The 17,147-nt window shown below is 40.7% G+C and overlaps 1 protein-coding gene across 1 annotated transcript; it reads left to right on the plus strand.

The window, feature by feature from the left end:
• The first annotated feature begins 596 nt into the window (after positions 1-596).
• Positions 597-3,039, plus strand: LOC121992209 (pentatricopeptide repeat-containing protein At1g71460, chloroplastic-like). The gene has a single exon (XM_042546423.1). It carries the CDS (start codon positions 653-655, stop codon positions 2,651-2,653), a length of 2,001 nt encoding a protein of 666 aa, XP_042402357.1. The 5' UTR covers positions 597-652; the 3' UTR covers positions 2,654-3,039.
• Positions 3,040-17,147: the final 14,108 nt, after the last annotated feature.

Here is a 17,147-nt window from a genome sequence, read left to right on the forward strand (position 1 = left end):
ATTGGTCTTAGGCCATGGGTGCGCAAGTGGATATGAACCTAGTGGCCAAAGGCGAGGGCTTTAAGGCGGTGTCAATTATTTGATCAATCATAATTCATTTGGAATTATGTACTTAACTTATTTTAAAATTAAATTAACCCAATTGAATTTATAAATTAAATTGGTTCAGCCAGCTACTTCGATTTAACCTCTATTTCTATTTTTGACCCTAAAAATGTTAAACGTTTATAATTTATGCAGTGCCAGGTAAATTAGCTTGCACTCACGAGATAATACTCATAATAGACATTAACAAATATCTGGGTTATAAAAAAATCAAACTACAAGGGGTATTCTATAAAGGTTATTAAAAAAGGGTAAAATAAAATTATCTAAAAAAGAGAGCACCTATGTTTAATATTTTCAATCAGTAATTGAGTTTTTTATTTTTTTTATTTATTTGTTTTAATTTCTCGATTATTCAAATTAGATTTTGTCTTAGATTTAAAGGTTAAGTTATAATATTAAACAAAAAAAAAAAATCGGAAAAAAAAACTTTGGGCACAAGATGTGCGGCGGTATCAAAACTCTTTCGATCCTTCCTTGTTTTTGAATATATCCTGTTTGGATATGTGTATCTTTTATCCCTCGGCTGTTGGCACCAGAAGCTGCAATGGATTGCAAACATTTGCACTCGGTTACCGTCGTCTACCCCAAACCCAAAACCATCGGCAATCGATCGTCGATTCCTCCGCCCTTCACCTTCCACTCCAAGCCACTTTCATGTTTCTCCGTCCAATCGTCCCGGATTCCCAAGTTCAGGGAGGCGGACGCCTTCCCCGACTCGCTCCCCCTCCATTCCAAGAATCCCCACGCGATCTGCAAAGACATCCAGCGCTTGGCACGCCTCGGCCAGCTGCACAAAGCCCTCGCCATCCTCGACTACCTTCAACACCGCGGGATCCCGGTGAATATCACCACATTCGCTGCCCTCCTGTCCGCCTGCTCCCGCCATAAAGCCCTCGCCTTTGGCCGCCAGGTTCATGTCCACTTGCGCACCCATGGCCTAGAGGGCAATGAGTTCCTCCTCGGTAAGCTCGTCCAAATGTACGCCACGTGCGGGTCCCCAGATGATGCTAGAAGACTGTTCTCGGAGCTCTCGCCGAGGACTGTCTACACCTGGAACGCGCTGCTCAAGGGGAACGTCGTCAGAGGAGGCAAGCGGTGGGGGGACGCGTCGCTCTCTCTGTTCTCCGAGATGCGGGAGTTAGGGGTGGATACGAACGAATACACCTTCTCGTGCTTGATCAAGAGCTTTGCAGGCTCGCCCTCTTTCACTCAGGGCGCGAAGATACATGGGCTTCTCATCAAGAATGGATTTTACACTTCTTCCCTGTTGCAGACTAGCCTGATCGATATGTACTTCAAATGCGGCAAGATTCAGATGGCAATGAAGGTATTCGATGAAATTACCGAGAGAGATATTGTTCTGTGGGGAGCAGTAATAGCAGGTTTTGCACACAAACGGTTGTACAGGGAGTCTATCAAGTACTTGAAATTGATGGGAAGCGAAGGGATAAAGCCTAATTCTGTCATATTAACCTCTACCCTTCCGGTGATAGGAGACTTGTCGGAAAGGTATTTAGGCCGTGAAGTTCATGGTTTTGTTCTAAAGAGGTCGAGGTACTACCATAATATGGTATTCGTTCTAGCAGGATTGATAAATATGTATTGCAAGTGTGGGGATATGGTCTCTGCGAGACGGGTTTTTTATGGATCCCATGAGCGGAATGCAGTCTCATGGACTGCTCTGATATCAGGATATGCATCATGTGGAAGGTTTGAACAAGCACTAAGGTCAATTGCTTGGATGCAGCAAGAAGGAATCAAACCAGACATTGTCACAATTGCTACGGCTATCCCTGTTTGTGCCAAAATGAAAGCTTCAAAGCCAGGAAAGGAAATGCATGCATTCACTGTGAAGCATTGCTTCTTACCAAATATCTCCATATCCACTTCATTGATGACCATGTATTCAGCTTTGGGTAATATAGACTACTCTTGCAGACTATTTAATAAGATGCCCAATAGAAATGTCCTTGCTTGGACTGCCTTAATTGATACATACTCAAAGAATGGCAGTCCATGCGATGCATTGTCTGTATTTCGGTCTATGCTCCAAACAAAGCAAAGGCCAGATGGTGTTGCTCTAGCCAAGATTTTAAGTATTTGTGGTGAGATTGGCTCAATTAAGGTTGGAACAGAAGTGCATGCTCAAGTGTTGAAAATGAAACTTGAGTCAGTCCCTATTGTTATGGCTGAAGTAGTGAAAATGTATGGCAAATTTAGAAATGTTGACAATGCAAGAATGGTTTATGATGGGATTGATAATAAAGGGTCCTTAACTTGTACAGCAATTATAGAAGCTTATGGTTTTAATTCTCAATATGAAGAAGCAATTCATATCTTTGATTCAATGTTATCAAATGGTCTTGTACCCAACCATTACATGTTTGTTGTTGTCTTAAGAATTTGTGAGAAAGCGGGTTTTGTTGATTCAGCTCTTAGAATATTCAATATGATGATTCAAGAGTATGATATTAAGGCCTCTGAACAAAACTATGAATGGATCATCAACCATCTTATTCGTGATGGTCGTATCAATGAAGAATAGATGTTGATACATACAAGGTTTACATTGTTTGAAGTATGATGTAACATGACGCTCTTGTTCCTTGATTAGGCCGACTCTACAGAAAGCTGCTGTTCATTTATTTGGCAATTGATGGATGAGAGGTAGTGATGCAAATTTGTCCAACGTAAGTGATGTACTTGCTTCCCAGTGACATTATACAATATAGGGTCACTGCATAAGTGGTTTACTTGTTGCTCAACAGTTTGTTTTAATTTCTTCCTTAATGGCATTAGCCTCTGCTCAATATAGTGTCAATGCATAAATGGTGAACTTGTTGCCCGCTGAGAAAATACAATAGTTCACCATATGACACCTTATATGTGAATTACATTTAAGTTTATATTCCTAGTATGCTTGTTATTTGCAAAGCCAATAATCATTTTAACATTAACTGGGTCTTGAATGGGCTGGTAGTAAGAGCTGTTAAGAAAGATTGTGTCTGAAACAATCAAGTTAACAAGCTGTAAACTGCTTATGCTGCGTTTGATTAGTATTCTGGTAATTTTTTGATTTCATTAGCATAATTTTATAAGTTTTCTGCACTGATTTTTTGTGAAGGTGCATCAACAAATAGCCTGGACTCATGGGTTGTATTTTGTGAAGTTCCACGTTAAGAGTAGAGGAATTTGATTTATACTTATGTTCTTCATCACCTTCTTTGTGAAATGCTTGACCCTTCCTTATGTCAAGATTATTGTGCATTTTATTGTATAGTTTGATTTTGTCAAGGAAAATATCCTGATTATGTTGTGTAATATTTTTCACTTAGTTTAAGGCTTTTGGCCATGTTATCTCTAATCTGTAAGATTTATCAAGCTTCTCATTAGCACCTAGATAAAATTTCAGAAGAAATAGTGGATTAGTTCTTTTGATCTGGGGGAAAAAATAGTTCTTCAGATAGGAGTTACACTTTTCTTTGGTAGATTCTTTTAGAAGGATGCTTGTGAAGTCGGTTTAATTTGATTACATATGTAGTCTTTGCAAGATGATATGTGGCTTCTTGTTTGTTCTCTTCCTATATATCTCAATGCAAAACTTGAATATTCCCTTTTAATAAAGATTGATTTTTTAATATTTTCAGTTGTAGGAGGTTAATTCACGGTTCATGTGCTGTAATACATCATTGTCATGTTAGCAAGTCCTGTTACGGTCTTTTATGAAATTTCAGAGCACTCCTTTGAACAAATACACAATTGTCATATTAGGGGATTAATCCATGGGTCAGGCACTTTGCTGTGTGATAGTAGACCAGTCTACTATTGCAGTTAAAGTAGTCCTTTGGAAGGTTCGAGGAAGTCCTTGATCCAAGATGGCATTACTTGCCTTGGTTTCTCGGAAAGAAAATAGCTGGCCGGCTGTCACTGAGGTTGCAACAATTGGATGCTAAGTGTGAAACTAAAACAAAGGTTTTCTCTCTAGCTTGTTAATATTTCTTATGCCTATTTGATATTCATCATAAATATAGATGATTAATATAGATGATGATATAATAGAGGATAAATTTTAATGATGTAGGAAATTCATATAATCAACCTACCAAGATAAAGTTTGGTTGTTGTATGCCTATTTGATATTCATAACTACTACTTATTCATTGTGTATAGAGAGAAAATATTGCCTTTTCTTCCACTTCTAAGTTCATGAAAATATAAATTATGGCGTGGAAACGTGATGTTGGGTAGGTCTCCCTTTCTAAAAAATAAATTATCCTTGCGAACACAAATTAAGATTTACATCATAATAATAGATGCATACACTCAATAAATACATTCTCCAAAAATACACTAACCATAGAATTTGTTTGCAAATGGATTACAGCAACACCGAAGAGCCTTCTTATTTGAAGCAAGTACCAGCTTTGCAAAGCCATAATTACACGAAATCAAAGCAAGGTCAGCTAAGCCCGGGCCGTAACCTGGTAAATTAATCCGGTGAAAACCAAATCTCCTATCCATATAGTCTAACATCGTATTGATATCTATAATGGTTAGTTATGTTTTTAATAACTAAGTTTTTGTTTTCATGTAAAAAGGAGGGTAATAGAATAAATAATAAAAATTTATAAATTATTAATTAATTAAGAGAATTTTATTAGTTAATTTATAAAATTTTAATTTTTAAAAAATATAATAATAATTTTGAATCTTGATAAATCAGGTAATCGTCAATCCGAACTGTAGTTAAGTCTACTCAGACCATCAACAATGACTTGTCGTTGTCGTGCTATACCTAACGCTGCCAAGTACTTAGATTCAGCATCACCTTCTCACCGTTTGATCTGCAATATCTTTTCATACTGCTTGGAGGCGCCTTGGACCTTCGAGATAGGATTTTCAGGATCTATTTAAAGGCCCCTGGAGCTAGGAAATAATCATTCATTCAAGCATTCAACTCTGTAATTAATTCCTAACAGCTTGTGAGCGTTTTTAGTGTAAAAAGGTTTCTCCACCTACAGTAAAGGAAACACTCTTAGTGCGCTTTTTTCACCGCCTTGGATTAACAACCGTCTTGGTTGTAACCAAGTCAATTTCTGGTCTTCGTTTTATTTCTGCTTTTAATTTTATTATTGTTGCTGTATTTTTGAGTTGAAAGCCTTGAGGAGGGTATAGTTTTATTTTTCAGGCAATTCACCCCCTCTTACCGGCCCCGCTGCACCAACAAGTGGTATCAGAGTCAGACTGCCAAAGGTGTGCTCCTTCCATAGCAAAGAAGGGAGACGCAATTGTACTCCTTCCAATTTTTCAGAGACGGTCAAGCAAGCGGGTTGGTGTTGATGATCCCGCAGCTCAAAGGGAGAAGGAAGATGGAGGCGCCATTTGACAGGCCAAGTCATAGCGTCAGGCAATTAGACGTAGAAAAAGTTAGACTTCCAGCCTTTATTGGATGAAGGCATGCCCTCAAAAAACTTATACTCAGTCCTAGATTGCACCATGATGATGGCGGGCTCAAAACGCTTGAGGGAATAGAAGTAGTGGAAAAGTTGAGGATGTTGGTACCCCAAGATTGTTTTGATGTGATCAAACAAGTTAAATTAGGTTCTGTTATGGTTTGATCCCTATGTCTAAGTATACAGGAGCTTAGGAGCACAAGAAGTCGAGCGAAAGACGCGACTAACGAGAAGAATGACATGGGCGAGAGCCAACGAGCTCGGTGTGTCCGAGGGAAGAGGTACTACGGAAGAGTACACTGGTGGACGAGAAGGACGTATGCAACGTTTGAGGGACGAGAAGCCGGAACGGAAGCCTGCTCGAGGAGAAGGCCAGAAATTGAGTTCGGGTGAGCTCTATTTCGGTTGACCGAAATCACCCAGGCGATCGGAGCAGCGGAAGAGCTAAAGTGGAGCTATGGAGCTGCTAGAGGCGCCTTCAACCGGAGTTGAAGGCACCTCCACGACCTTCAGGTAGAAGGCGCCTTCGACAGGCAATTCTGGTCATTGCGGAAAAGGATAAAGTTTTATCCTTTGCCTCGTTAGAGGCGCCTTCCAGCCCTATGGAAGGCGCCTTCATCCTGTGGATAAGTTTTTCCAGGGGCTATAAAAATACCCTTGAACTTAGGAAAGAGATAACAATTTCTGTATTCATTTCCTAGCAATAGTCTGAGCTATTAATGTGTGTAAGAGGTTTCTCCGCCTTAACCGAATGAGACTTCTTAAAAGATTTCATTTGTCTTGGATTAACAACCATCTAAGTTATAACCAAGTAAATTCTGTTGTCTCATTCTTTAATTTCTTATTGTTTAATTTTATTTGCTATTGCTGCTAACTTGAGTTGAAAGATCGAGAAGGTTTTTAGTTTTTCTATTTCAGGCAACTCAACCCCCTCTAGGCGACCTACCCGATCCTGCAGAGGAGCCAAAGGAACTTGATACAAGTGATAATAAATCATCATTCCACACATGGCGCGGAAGGCGTTGGGAGCGAATTGGGACAAAGGGATACCAAAATACTAACTCAAGGATGAGAAGAAGGAAGGAATGAGAAATCGCAGACCGCCAAGAAACTGATCTTTAAAGAAGGTCACGAAGCCGGTAGGGGGAGGATATGGATGGTCATCAGGCCCAGGGAGGCGTAGTTGATATGCTTCGGACAACCTCAAGCTGGATCATATAGATTTAAGGTCACTCCTGTTCAAATCTGAACAAAAATAGGCATACTAGGGCACTATCGTATCTCCAACCATTATATAATCAATAAACGAAGGTGTGATGAAGGAAGAAGGAGAAGTACTTACACGAAAGGAAAGACTAACAAGCAGAAATGAGCAAGGGAAGAGAGATTGGAGGAAGACGATGCACTAGTAAACCACTACGAAAGGTCTTTAGGGTTTTTAAACTAAAACCCTTAAGGTGCATCAGGAGTCGAACCGGACAATCGAAACAGTGGAGCATACTATGACCGTCAGATCAAGGGACATAAGTGCCCTGGGGTCGTGTGTAGAAAGCGTGCGTCAGACATCATCACAAGTAAAGTTCAGGGGGCACGTGTCAGCTCCCTATGAAAGGGCATTTATAATGGACATGACAGGGAAATCATGGAGGTGATATGCAAACAGGAGCACCCTACCTCATGAAGACCATGCCTCGAGGATCGAAAATTTCAGGCGATGGCCTCGGGAAACGAAGCAAGAGACAACGGGAAATATTGATCAAAATTTGGTGCCTCCACCCATCCTCAGAATTAGAGTACGGTTCAAATTTAACTAAAACCTTATGTAATGCACTTTGTGATCACAGGAGCATTAGGCTAAGTCCACCAGCCCAATTCCTTCTGAGCCACAAGTGTTGTCCTGCCAAATCATTTCTCGGTCGGGATTCTAAACTCTCGCCCCAGCGCGAGTTATAAGTGAGCATGCTCTCACCTCCAGACTCTCGCATAAGTGCGAGTTATAAGTGAGCATGCTCTCACGCCTCCAGACTCTCACCCCAGCGTGAGTTATAAGTGAGCATGCTCTCACGCCTCCAGAGTCTCGTCCTAGCGCGAGTTATAAGTGAGCATGCTCTCACGACCAACAACCTCTCGATCGACATTCCAGACTCTCACCCCAACGCGAGTTATAAGTGAGCATACTCTCACGACCAACGACCTCTCGGTCGAGAATCCAGACTCTCGCCCCAGCGCGAGTTATAAGTGAGCATACTCTCATGACCAACGACCTCTTAGTCAGAATTCTAGACTTTCGCCCCAACGCGAGTTATAAGTAAGGATGCTCTCACGACCAACGACCTCTCAGTCTAGATTCCAAACTCTCGCCCCAGCGCGAGTTATAAGTGAGCATGCTCTCACGCCTCTAGACTCTCGTCCAGCGCGAGTTATAAGTGAGAATGCTCTCACGCCTCCAAACTCTCTCCCTAGCGTGAGTTATAAGTGAGCATGCTCTCACGACCAACGACCTCTCGGTTGGGATTCCAGACTCTCGTCCCAGCATGAGTTATAAGTGAGCATGCTCTCTCGCCCCAGCGTGAGTTATAAGTGAGCATGCTCTCACGCCTCCAGACTCTCGCCCCAGCGTGAGTTATAAGTGAGCATGCTTTCACGACTAACTACCTCTCGGTCGGAATTCCAAACTCTCGCCCCAGTGCAAGTTATAAGTAAGCATGCTCTCATGCCTCCAGACTCTCGCCCCAGTGCGAGTTATAAGTGAGCATGCTCTCATGACCAATGAGCTCCAGGTTGGTATTCCAGACTCTTGCCCTAGCGCGAGTTATATGTGAGCATGCTCTCATCAACGACCTCTCGGTCGAGATTCCAGACTCTCGCTCCTGCGCGAATTATAAGTGAGCATGCTCTCACACCTCCATACTCTCGTCCCAGCACGAGTTATAAGTGAGTCTGCCCTCACGACCAAAGACCTCTTGGTCGAGATTCCAGACTCTCGCCCCAGCACGAGTTATAAGTGAGTTTGCTCTCATGACCAACGACCTCTCGGTCGGGATTCTAGACTCTCGCCCAGTGCAAGTTATAAGTGAGTATGCTCTTACACCTCCAAACTCTCACCTCAGCGTGAGTTATAAGTGAGTATGCTCTCACGCCTCTAGACTCTCGCCCAAGCACGAGTTATACGTGAGCATGCTCTCACGACCAATGACTTCTTGGTCGGGATTTCAAACTCTCGCCCTAACCTGAGTTATAAGCAAGCATACTCCCACCCTCAACAACTCATGGGTAAGCTTTCTACACTCTTGTTCCCGGGAGGGTTATCAGCAAGCAGAGCCTTCACTAACCCCCCTCAGGGTCTACATAAAGTAAGGAAGTACTAGGGAGGTAAGGAAAAAAAGAAACATGTACAAAGACCAAAACCCAATCATATTTGCATCTATTTGATAAAATACAGGAAACACTCCTCAAAGGATCATTTTTGCATTTGAGACATCTAATCGATCATAGTTCTCTTCTAGTATCAGCAGCCAGTTGGCACCTCGGGCAAAAGTGTCCTGCTTGACTTGCCTGCTCCAGATAAGCTTGAGCCTAAATCAGCTTCACCTTGGTGGACTGAATAATGCGACGTTTGATAACGAACCTGTCACACTCGTAAAACAAATTAACAATTTGTTATCCATAAACCCCTTACATACACAATGATGTTGTAATAACAAGCCCAGGATCGAATCTTTCGAGGAACTAGCGGTCGGATGATAACCTAGGATTGCACGTTATTTCTATTTTTGGGGTTTTTAATATGTAAACGGGGGAGTTTAAGCTTTTAATCTAAATCTAACAAATGCAAAGCACAACAATAAGAAATTAATCTAATGCACAAATGAAACCTAACTAGGTGCCAATGATCAAACCATAACGCATTGTCACTCTACGTCATAATTAAACCATCAACACTCACTTAAACTAAGAATGAACAACAAGACATAAATGAATACGATCTAAAGCAAAATTTAAATCTTAACTACAGAAACTAAACTTCTCAACCGTGCTACAAATTAAGCTAAGCAAAATTAAGAACAATTTCAAACTCAATTGAAACTAATTATCCAAAACACTTAAATTAAAACAATTAAGCTAAAAAGAACTATGCTACTGAATCCAAATAACATAAACTGAAATCTAAATCTATCAACAATAAAAAGAATGCAAAAATTAAACCCTAATCCATCTCAACACCAAACCAATCTACACGACAACTTCTCCTTGCTGTCACACAAGGAAGCATCCATGAAACCTCACTTCAGCAATCGGGGAAGACAATCTCAGTAGCTAAACTCAGCTCAACCTTTACCAGATTCACCGGACACCTCTCCAAGCGAAGCTGATGAAAATCGGAGCCACCCAACTCAGGAAATCTGCCAATCTGTGAACTGCAAACTCAGATCTAATGTGGAGAAGATGATGGATGGAATGTCGTCGGGAATGGTCCAGAAGCAGTGGAGGAACGCCACCAAAGCTCACTGATGGGAAGCAGAACCCCTAATCGGAGGAACACCTCTAAATCTGGTGCGGCAGAACAGAGGTTCGCAGACACAATTCTGCCCGTAGGAACGCCTTGGAGCGAAGTCAGATCACCGGAAGCTGGTCGCAAGCATATGAGAACATCGTCGCTGATGAAGTTGGCCGAAAAATGGATCTAAAAGTGGAGATGGGGTCGGAATCTCGGAGAACGCCGCGTGACGCGAACGCTATACTGTGGAGGAGATCGACGAAGCCAAAGGGTACTGCAGCTTATGTTTTGAATCTGATCCAGATCTAAACGGACGACTGAAATTGATTTGGAGTTTGATCAATGGTGGAAAGTCACTTAAAATCCGATCTGAAGGTGCTGATCTTGATCTAGCATTTGGATCTACTCTTCCTTAGGTCGGATTGACCGGATCTTCACTGGATGGTTCAGATCTATCCAATCTTTGATGAACGGTCCATAATGGAAGAGGTGTGTTTCTCTTTCAAATGGAAGAGGTGTGGTTCCCAATGATCTGTGGGACCATGTGTTTTGGTGTTTGGGCAAAGGGTTTAAGTTAGTTTCACCCTTGTTATTTGATATGTGTATGTGAGTGTGCAAGTATGCAGGATACACATGTGACTCAGGTTGATGGCTTCGGGTCCGGTGAAGGATGGAGCATCCGAGGGACCGTGGACAAGGCAGCGAGGACAAGAGCCAAAGGAAGTAAGCTTGAAGGCAAGATGTTAAGGCTGCAAAGAAGCGTCCAGTGAGTCATAAGGGTGAGGGTACGAGTGCATGAGAGATTCTACTCGAAGTAAAATCCTAGTTTTAGGGTTTTACTATTGCGTTACTGTAGCAGTATTGTAGCAATCGATTGCATGTTTTAGCAGTCGACTAGTGCAGTCGACCGCGCAGTCGACTGGGTGCGAACAGAATGTTTTTGTTCATTCGGTCAGTGTGGATCAGTCGACTGCTAGTTTTAGCAGTCGACTGGTATCGAGCCGTTGGATATAACGGTCGAATTTTCACAGAGGGCAGTCGACTGGTAGGCGGGGTTTTCAACCCGCGACCTATATAACCAAGGCTTGGAAGCTTGGTTATCCCTGACGAAATTAGTGGTGGTAAACCCTAATTAGTAGTCTACTAGTCTCAAGAGTCTTGGTTGGTGTTGTGGTGAGGTTTCTCCACCCACAAGGAGCGACTTGAGATAGCTGGAGTTTATTGGGGGCTAATCCACCGACGAATAGGGATTATCAACCTCAAGGACACGCCGTGGAGTAGGAGCAAGCAATCTCCGAACCACGTTAAATAATTGTGTAACTTGGTTTGATTTCTTTCTTGTCTTTAGCTTTCTTTGTATTCATATTAGTTTGTATTTCCGCTGCGCAAACTAACAAGTGTAGGAAGTGAGTATTTAAGGGTGTCGTCTATCCAACCCCCCTTCAAGCCGGCCACCGATCCCTCCGGGGAGAGAGTATGAGCGAGAAATGGAGGAGAGAGTGTGATTGGGGGAGGGGTTGTGTGAGAGGGAAATTAAATGACACAATGATTGGGAGAGAGATTGGGTGAGTGAGAACTTAATGCGGGCAATGATTGGGAGAGAGACTACCTAGGAGTTAGGATAATTAAATGAGGCAATGATTGTGAGATATAATGCTTAGGTGAGAAATTATTATTACAGTAAATCTTGTTGGCCAGAATCTGGCCAGCTAGAAATCTCTATCTTCGAATTATAATGCATGCATGTACATGCATGTAATTAATATATAAATATGATATTACTAAAATATCCTTGTACATGCATGCATGCATGTATTCTGGTTGGCCAGATTCTGGCCATTTAGCATTACTCTTAGGATGCGTTTGGTTCGGGGTTATCCTGGATAACATTGGTTATCCATCCAGGGTTATCAACCAAAACCTTGTTTGGTTTAAATAATTGACGATCCCTAAGTTATGATGTATGCCTGACACATCAGCAATTTGGGTATATATCCCAGAATCAGAAAACCTCAGCAAAGTGGGGTTTTTCTTAATTCCGAGGTTAACAAAAATTTTAAGACAAAATTACCCTTCATTATTTACCCTTTGAGACAAAAATAACCCTTCAGATTTATAAAATGTCAATCTGCCCTTGGATATAATCAAACTTCTGATTCACAAAAACCCCTAGCCAGTTCGCCGCTCCTCCTCTAGCGGACACGCACGCAGCTTTTCCCTCTCGCGGCTATCCTCCCTCTCTCAGCGATCTAGCGGCGTTTCTCCACGACGATCCTCCCTCCGCGATGATGCTCCCTCTCGCGAAGATCTAGCGGCGTTTTTCTGCGACGATCCTCCCTCTCACACACACGCCGTGTTCCTCCCTCTCGCAACGATCTAGTGGCTTCCCCCCTCACGAAGAACCCTAGCGGTTTCCCTCATGCGACGATCTGCATGAGGAGGACCATGGAATCTTATGGAAACATCAAGATTGGCGAATAGGTTTAGCGGAAGTTAGGCGATCAAGGAGGTTAACTATTTCTTTCATATGTACTGTTGCTAACTATGAATATGGCTTTTTCTGGCAATTCTATCAGGTAAGTTCTGCGAGAAAATATTTTACATATGTGATTTTATGGTTTATTCTATATTTTAGCACATTTTTGTTTCTTTGTCCAGACTAAGTATTTCCACTGGAAGTTTGTTGAAGTTCTACTCAAATTCCATAATTGTCGTGATGCCTATCAACCTCTGTTGTTAAAATTGAAATTGTTCTTCAATATAGCCATAGATACCTTTGAAGGCTTGAAATGGATATACTTTATTGATCATCACTAGTATCTTGAACTATGGTTATTATTCATTACTTCTATGCCTCGTTGATAATTTTCTTCTCCATCAAGAATCAAGATGAAAACATTGTATATACATATGAAAGCATTATATAAATGTTCATTTTGTTAAGACATGATAGAAAGCTAAGGGATTTTTTTTGCTGACAAGATAAACAAGATTTAAGCTATTCCTACCGAGATAGCCAGAGAGATGCTTGATTCATGATCTTAGCCAGAGATATTATTAAGTTTTGTTGTTATATTTATGTTTTGATGATAGTATGTCCTTACCCAGCATTGCCTCTTCTCTGTTCCACTGATACTATCATCCATAATATTTATACAAGGAAATGCTTATGTTATTAAAGCTTCAGTTTGTTAGTAGCATGATAGTACATTTTCATTTCATTTTTTCTCTGATGTATTAAGGTCAATTGACGAAATTGATTCTGTATCCCCACTTGCTTCAAGCCTTGCTGTTGGCTTTTCGGGAGCTTTAGCTGCTGCTGCTCCTCATTCATTTAACACTGCTAAAACTCGGTCCTAGAGTATAGTCATACCTAAGCTAAGGTACAAATTCCTTGGACATAAGTTTACTAACAATTTATTTCGGATGTCACTATTCGAGCACTTATAATGTTTACACATTACATTATTTGCTATGAAGTCATGGCAGAATACAAGTTTTACTATGCAAGTAAATTCATAGTTCTAAAAAATTACTGATAACCATCTTGATCGGCCATGGTGGATTGCATCGTCTGTGTTCGATATGATATTTGCTGATAAATTCAAGTGTAAATGGATTGACTTCAGTTTACAAATAAATTGAAAAAAATCTGAAATTTAAATAATTATAAACACTGCTTCAAGCCTTGTTGTTGGTTTTTCTGGAGTTTTAACTAGTGCTATTTTTTCATTCATTTGATACTGCTAGTATGAATTGGTAAAATACAGCAACCTTGAACAATGGTCATGTTTCTGTCATGTCTCTTTTTTTAATCATAATTTACAGAAACTTAATACTCTTGCCAAACCTTATAATTGTCAATCTACTCAGTACGTCACTTATCCATATCTTATTCATTCATTGTGTGTATGTAATATGATGGTGCAAATATTAAATTGACTATTTTTTTTAAGCAGTATATTGCCATGGAAAGAAAGCTTTTGAGATGGGAAGCAGTTGTCGGAATGTCTCCTGCTGGCAGGAACATTATGTTCTTCAAAGCTTCTCTGTTCCACTGACGCTGGCCTCTATGCTCAATTCATTTTTCAGAGATCAGCAGTCAAGATTATTCTAGCACAACTCTAGCTCTGTTTTTGTTTCGTTGGTGAGAATGTTGAATTTGCGGGGAGATAAATTACTGGGAAGAAAGTTGTTTGTGGGGGGAGTCTGATGCACATGATGTATTTATTCTAAGTCTGTTCATTAGAACTAATTTTCTTTTTATTATAAAAGCTTTTTAGATTACAAAAAAATAATGAAATATGTTTTCTAGTGGTGTTGCAATTCTAAAAGTGGTCAAAAATTTATTAGAACAGTTTGAAAATTTTAAGCATAAAAGGCAGGACTCAAAATTAATGAAGGAAGAGTAATATTGTTGAAGATTTTGAAAAAAAATGTCAAAAGACATATCTTTCTAAGATTATTTATTTCCTTTTAAAATCAAATAAATTAAAACAATTTGATTTTATATTTTATATTATAATAATTTTAACTAAAACTCAATCGAAAACTGGGACCAAATTTGACTCACAATTAATCAATTATTATAATTAATATTAATAGTAATATTAATATTATTTTAAAAATATTAATTAAATATCAAATTAATTTAGTTGTGAAAATATTTAGGACTGAACCAGGGGTAATATAGTAAATGTACAACTAGGTTATATAGTAAAACCTCCAAACAAACAAGTTTTTGTTACATTACTTATGATCGAACCAAACAACATTAGATTATATTATATTCTTTATAACCTTGGTTATGTGATTACTTGATAATCACATAACCAAGGTTATGATTGATAACTTGAACCAAACACACTCTTATTATTATCATATCTATCTCTCCGCTCCCTTTCCTTCCCTCTCACACTGACCTTATAATCTTTTTTAGGTAATGCTAAATGGCCAGAATCTTGCCAGCTAGAATATGGTTTGCTAAGCCATGCTGTGCTATGCTCTGACATTTTATGCTAAGTATTTATGGTAACTCTTGTTAAGTGATATGCTATGTTCTGCTATGTTATGTGAACTTATCAAAGTTAAATCTTGTCATTTGCAGTGATTAAGAGAATTTGACCAATTTTAATCGTGATATTAGATGGTATTATGTGGTACATTAAATACGGGCGATCACCCTAAATGTTTACACAAGGGCGAGGAGTTTTTTTAACTCATTCGGTCTATTTAGGCCAAAGCCTATTTAGACTAAAATCCATTTAGCGTTAAGCTCATTTAGCCCTAAGCCCATTTACACCAATGCCCATTTAGCCCAAAGCCCAAAGACGAAAGCTCATTTAACCCAATTAGCCCAAAGGTCATTTAGCCCATTTAGCCTAAAGGTTATTTAGCCCAATGGGCTTTGGGTAAATTGGGTTAAATGACCTTTAGGCTAAATGGACTAAATGACCTTTGGGCTAATTGGGCTAAATGGGCTTTCGCCTTTGGCCTTTGGGTTAAATGGGTATTGGTGTAAATGGGCTTAGGGCTAAATGAGCTTTGGCTTAAATGAGCTTTTACCTAAATGGTTGAATGGGCTAAAAAAACTTCTCGTCCTTGTGTAAACATTTAGGGTGGTCGTCTGCATTTAATATACCACATAATACAATCTAATATCATGATTAAAATTGGACTAAATGACCTTGGGCTAAAAAAACTTCAACATGACTTAGCAAACCATAAGATAAGATAACATAACATAACATAAGAGAACATAACACAGCAGAGCACACCACAACTTAACAAGAGTTACCCTAAATAGCAATCCTAACTATCCTTGTGCCATAACCATATCGCTCACTCGGTTTAGGGCTGATCATATACGCGCAATGCCTGTTGGATGCACTCGAGGATGTGCAGAGTTTGGACATTCGGACCGCGTTCGACGATAATAGAACTAGCGGTAAGCTGTAGTGCCACATATGGACTCAGTGTGATCTTCCCTTGGACTCAGACAAGCTTCCCCAAGTCAACTGATGCGGCTTGCCTACGAGCGATCTCTGCCGCCACATCGAGGTCGTCACCGTGTTCGGGTTGTGGTTGGAGGAAAGGGATGCAGGGAATGAGGCCGCTGTCATCGTAGACAAGGATGGTCAGAGTCTCGTCGGTGCCCTCCATACTCACCACGACCCCCATAGTCTCAACCCGCGCCACCGGCCTACCTTTCTAGGTGAACGACGGAGGAGAGTTGGGGTTGGTGTGGATGGAAAGGGACAGGAAATCGGATGCCCTGAGTTTGAAATGTATAGCTGGGTCAACGGTGGTCATGTTGATAGCTAGCAGCGGTGCGGGGTGGGATGAGCGTGACGAAGGAGAAGGAGAAGAGAAAGGAGGCGTAGAGGGCGGTGATGGTGTTCAGCTAGGGTGATCTTAATATAGACAGAGATCAATTCACTTAATTGATGCTCTGTGTGCATCGATTAAAACGATGTACTAGATAGCGAGGAACAGGAGAGGACAGGACGACACAGCACGCGAGGGGACAGGAGGGACAACAGTTGATGTGACGGTACAACTCGCAAGTTAACGTGACAGCACAACACGCAAGTTGACGTAACGCGACAACCATTGAGTTCAAATAATCGACGTGACGCGACAACACTCGTAGCATGGGTGCGGTGAATACACTATGCATGCGTTCAAATAATCGACGATTTTCAGTGGAATAGGGAATCACGATAACGAGCGAGCGGGAGGACCCGGATGCAGAGGAATGTTGTCCGTCCATCTAAATTATTTTTTAAAGTTTCCATCCATTGATCCATCCATATATTGACCTCATAATCCATATATGTTTTAGTTCTTTGTGCTTAGTTCTTTTGGGCGTTGGGCTTTGTCCTTTGAGTTAAATGGGCTTTGAGCTAAATGGGCTTTGGGTTTAGGGTTTTTCCCTTTGGGCTTAGGGCTTTAGGCTCATGGTTTTGGGGTTAGGTCCTACGGCGTCTACACTCCATACTCACCACCACGGCATGAGAGTGTTTATAAAGGAAGAGAACTGATGCAGATGTTAAGAAGACTCACTGAACAACTTGATGATATAAAAT

Source organism: Zingiber officinale, chromosome 1B (genome assembly GCF_018446385.1).
Source record: "Zingiber officinale cultivar Zhangliang chromosome 1B, Zo_v1.1, whole genome shotgun sequence".
NCBI classification, from domain to species: Eukaryota; Viridiplantae; Streptophyta; class Magnoliopsida; order Zingiberales; family Zingiberaceae; genus Zingiber; species Zingiber officinale.